At 39.1% G+C, this 4,855-nt stretch overlaps 1 protein-coding gene across 4 annotated transcripts in view; it reads right to left on the reverse strand.

Moving 5' to 3' along the window:
• Window positions 1–1,946: 1,946 nt before the first annotated feature.
• Fam177a1 (family with sequence similarity 177, member A1) overlaps window positions 1,947–4,855 on the reverse strand; it is a 28,980-nt gene continuing 26,071 nt past the window's right edge. For all 4 annotated transcript variants that reach the window (XM_013012339.1, XM_013012338.1, XM_013012340.1 and 1 more), the window contains one exon: window positions 1,947–2,785. In XM_013012339.1, the coding sequence (XP_012867793.1) occupies window positions 2,579–2,785 (207 nt within the window). In that variant the 3' untranslated portion in view covers window positions 1,947–2,578. The remainder of the gene's footprint in view (window positions 2,786–4,855) is intronic.

Genomic DNA, 4,855 nt, shown 5'->3' on the forward strand with positions numbered 1-4,855 from the left:
TTTTTGCTTATGTGGTGCTGAGGAATCGAACCCAGGGCCTCTGGCATGCAAGGCAAGCGCTCTACCACTGAGCCACCTTCCCAGCCCTGTACTTGCACTTCTAAGGAGAAAAGATTCAGATCATCTTCATATACATTTATCTTTACTTAACCAAATGTTTGAGAAGTGCTATCTCCAATTTAAAAACAAATCAGAGAGGCCAGGCTAGCAGAGTTTAGAACTGTTAGTAAACAATTTATTTATACTTACATAATCTAAAATTTAAAACTTTTACTCATTTATACCCATGAATAAAAAATACCATATGTACTGTGAACCATCATACCATGAATCCATACAACCAAAGATTCCTAAAGAATTATCCTTCCTAAATTCTTTAAATTTCAGCTGAAAAACTTAAAACATCTGAACTTGAAGTTGAATAACTTAATTTATTAACAATAGACTTATGTAATATGCCCACTATACATGTCCTTTGATGTAATTGTATGTGTGCACATGCCCACCAGTACTGAGGCTTGAATTAAGGGTCTCATGTATGTGTGTGTGTGTGTGTGTGTGTGTGTGTGTGTGTCTGTGTCTGTGTGTGTCTGTGTGTCTGTCTGAGGCCTGAACTCTGGGCCTGGGCACCGTCTCTCAGCTCAAGGCAAGCACTCTACCACTTGAGCGTGTGGTGTGTGTGTGTGTGTCCTGAACTCTGGGCCTGGGCACCGTCTCTCAGCTCAAGGCGAGCACTTACCACTTGAGCGTGTGTGTGTGTGTGTGTACCACTTGAGCGTGTGTGTGTATACCACTTGAGCGTGTGTGTATACCACTTGAGCGTGTGTGTGTGTGTGTGTGTCCTGAACTCGGCCTGGGCACCCGTCCCTCAGCTCTTCAGCTCAAGGCGAGCACTCTACCACTTGAGCCACAGCACCACTTCTGGTTTTCTGGTGGTTAATTGGAGATAAGATCATGGACTTTCCTGCCTGAGCTGGTGCTGAACCACAATCCTCAGATCTCAGCCTCCTGAGTAGCTAGTCTTATGGGCGTGAGCCACCAGCTGGGGGTCTCACACACTTGCTAAGCTTTTTTTGCTCAAGGCTGGTGCTCTACCATTTCAACTAAAGCTACACACTTCTTTTTGCTAGTTAATTGGAAACAAGTCTCAGTGACTTTCTTGCTCTGGCTGGTTTCAAACTTCAGATCCTCAGATTTCAGTCTCCTAAGGAGGATTATAGATGTGAGTTACCAACACTGGTTGCTTTGACTTTCTTTTGAGATATATGTAAGGGACAGCTAAAGGGTGCTGTCCTTTAGCCTTTTTGTTTGGCTATATTTTACACAGATTTAAAACTGAAAGCTTCATACTGTTAGGAAAAGGCTGCTACTCATTAATTTGTTAAAAAAATAAATAAAGAGTGTGACTAGAAAACAGCATTTCTATACCACACATTTTTCTTTATCCATATTTAGTTATAAATCAAAGCAATACAGATATCTCATAAGGTTCTGTGTACATATTTAGGCATATTTTTTGAATTAGCTTTGTATTATATAGCTTTATGAAGTTTGCAAATACCCAGTAGAGAGAAAAATGACCAACCTGGGTTCAAATAAACTATCCATCTTACTGCTGCTACTTCAAAATGGCGAATGACAACTAATATCATTGTTATATTTAATAGCTCCTAGTGGGTTAACCTGCATCTCCTCCCACAGTCCTATCCCATCCCCACTATTTTGACTATGGGACACATGAAGGACTGAATAGATGTTATAATCAGGATGCTGAATGCATAATAATGAGCTATTACCATCTTAATACAAATATTAATAAATGCATCTAGCTATTTCAATTTGATAACCTATAAAAGAATAGAATATCAAGTGACTTGCATTTAAAACTGGAAACCTATCTCAATATTTGGGTTTCTATAAATGACTTCAATGAAAGAAAATTCAAAGTGCTTCCATCTTGCTTCTTTTATTACATACTCAGTAAACCATCTTTAGTATGAAATTAGTGGTTAGGTATATTAAGTGCAAAGCATAAAGTGCAAGTCATAGTACGAGAAAATCTAGGGGGGAAATTCCTCATTTTAATCTGAGTCTAGGATTTTCGGTTCCAATTAGTTCCAATCAACTCACCTTTTTTATAACAAAATAATAGATGAACTTAATTAACTCTTAATTGATTAGGACTCTAGAATGTCATTAACTTAAATAATTTAAAACACCATTTTAAAACTCTCAGTACAATGCTGAGAGTATAACTCATTTACACTCAATGACAGAATACTTGCGTAGCTAGCATGCATGAAATGTGGGTTTCATCCCCAGCAGTGCAAAAAGGAAAAAAAAAAGAAAAGAAAAAGCAATAATTGGTAATTGGACATAAAGTAAAAGCACAGTACAAATATCCAAAGGTCAGATCCAACTTTTGCTAGATACAACCTAGAAATGAAGGAACATTTTCCTTTCCAGATAGTTTAAAATACAAATAATTGTTTTAAAGTTATTCCACTAAACAGAGAATGTGAAAAGTTCCAGATATATAAAAACATTTTAGGGCTTGAAATTTGATAGTCATTTCATTCTAAGGTGGGACAGGGACTGCATTTGGTTTGCTTTCTGTAATTACTTCACAGTCTTCTTCCATTTCAAAATTAAGATTCACAAATGAACTAGATACCATTGTTTCTGGTTGATCGGTCTGAACAATGGAATCAGCCTGCAGCTTATTTTTTTGGTATTGTCTCTCTGCTTCTTCAGACATCCTATTTTCTTCTTCTTCCTCTTCTTCCTAAAAACAGCAAAGATCAATGGTTAAAATATTAAATGTTCTAAAGGAACAATATTCTCACTGGAGCTTTTTAAATTTTTTTAAACTAAAACTTTTAATGTTATGTTTAATTCAGTTTGGCCTAAGAAATTCTTTTTTTTTTTTAATTTTTGGGTCTGGTCGTGGGACCTGAACTCTGGGCCTGGGCACTGTCCCTCAGCACTTGAACTACAGCGCCACTTCCGGCTTTTTTTCTTTTTGCTTATGTGGTGCTGGGGAATCGAACCCAGGGCCTCATGCATGCAAGGCAAGCGCTCTTCCACTGAGCCACCTTCCCAGCCCCTAAGAAATTCTTTTAAAAACTTATTTTAGGGGCTAGGTGCCAGCAGCTCATGCCTGTAATACTAGCTACTCAGTAGGCTGAGATCTGAGGATCACGGTTCAAAACCAGCAGGAAGGACTGAAACTCTTATCTCCAATAAACCACCAGAAAACCAGAAGTGGCATTGTGGCTTAATTGGTAGAGCGCTGGCCTTGAGCTGAATAGCTCAAGGACTGTGCTCAGGCCCAGAGTTCAAGCCCCATGACAGGAAAAAAAAAAGGGGGGGGCTAGAAATGTGGCTTAGTGATAGAGTGCTTGCCTAGCATGCATGAAGCCCTGGATTCAATTCCTCAGTACCACATAAACAGAAAAAGCCAGAAGTGGCACTGTGGCTCAAATGGCAGAATGCTAGCCTTAAGCTAATGAAGCTCAGGGACAGTGTCCAGGCCCTGTATTCAAGCCCTAGGACTGGCCAAAAAAAACTCATTTTAGGCCAGGTGCCAGTGGCTCATGCCTATAATCCAAGCTACTCAGGAGGCTGAGATCTGAGGATCCTGGTTCAAAGCCAGCCTGGGCAGGAAAAGTCCATGAGACTCTTATCTCCAGTTAACCACTAGAAAACGGGAAGTGGAACAGCGCCCAGGCCGAGTTCAAGCCCTACAACCGACAAAAAAATATATATATATATTGTAAAAGTAATGTTCAGAGGGCTTACAGTTACATAAGTCAGGTAACTGAGTACATTTATTTTTTTTTAACCATGTCACCTCTTTCCTTGTTTTCTCCTAGTTTTTTCCCTCCCAACCTCTTTCCCTCTAGGTTGTATAACTCATTTTCAACATACTGTCTAGTGAGTATCACTGCTTAGTTCCCCCTTTGTTCTACCATTTCTGTGCTTCCCCTTCCACTCCAAATCAGATAAACTTATTTGCAAGATGAAAAATACAGAAATCAAAAACAACAAAAGGGAAAAACAAAGGAAAAAAAGCCACAAAAAGTAAAATAAAACTTTTGTTTCCATTTCTTGGAGTTCATTTCAATAAGCATCACTTTATATGATACTATACACATAGCTATTGAGCCTGTGATCCTCTCCTAAGAATATCCTCCCCTTTGGTCTTACTGTATGAATGTTCAGAGTCCTCTAAGAAATTCTTGAAGCTCAATGTTTAAAGGGCTTTTTTATCATATAAAGGAGCCTGGAGTTTTGATCCTTAGCAACACCTTTAAAAAAAAAGCATGGACTTCCCCTATTCCTAAAATTAAACAATAACTATTAGAAAACATATTAATGAAAACAAGTTATTTCTAAAACATGGTCCTGTACTCAGTAAATGAGACCTCTTTATTAAAAATTAATTAGCTCTAGCTGGGCACCGGTGGCTCAAGCCTGTAATCCTAGCTACTCAGGAGATTGAGATCTGAGGATCATGGTTCAAAGCCAGCTGGGGCAGAAAAGTCCATGAAACTCTTATCTCCCATAAACCACTTGAAAACCGGAAGTGGCTCTGTAGCTCAAGCAGTAGAGCGCTCACCTTGAGCTGAAGAGCGCGGGGACAGCATCCAAGCCCAGAGTTCAAGCCCCACAACAGACAAAAAAATAAAATAATAATAATAATAATTAGCTCATGTCTGTAATCCTAGCTACTCAGGAGGCTGAGATCTGAAAATTGCAGTTTAAAGCCAGAAAAGTCTGTGAGACTCTTTTTTTTTTTTTTTGTCGGTCGTGGGGCTTGAACTCTGGGCCTGGGTGCTGTCCTTCAGCTCTT

This window comes from Dipodomys ordii, unplaced genomic scaffold (genome assembly GCF_000151885.1).
Source record: "Dipodomys ordii isolate 6190 unplaced genomic scaffold, Dord_2.0 Scaffold16, whole genome shotgun sequence".
NCBI lineage: Eukaryota > Metazoa > Chordata > Mammalia > Rodentia > Heteromyidae > Dipodomys > Dipodomys ordii.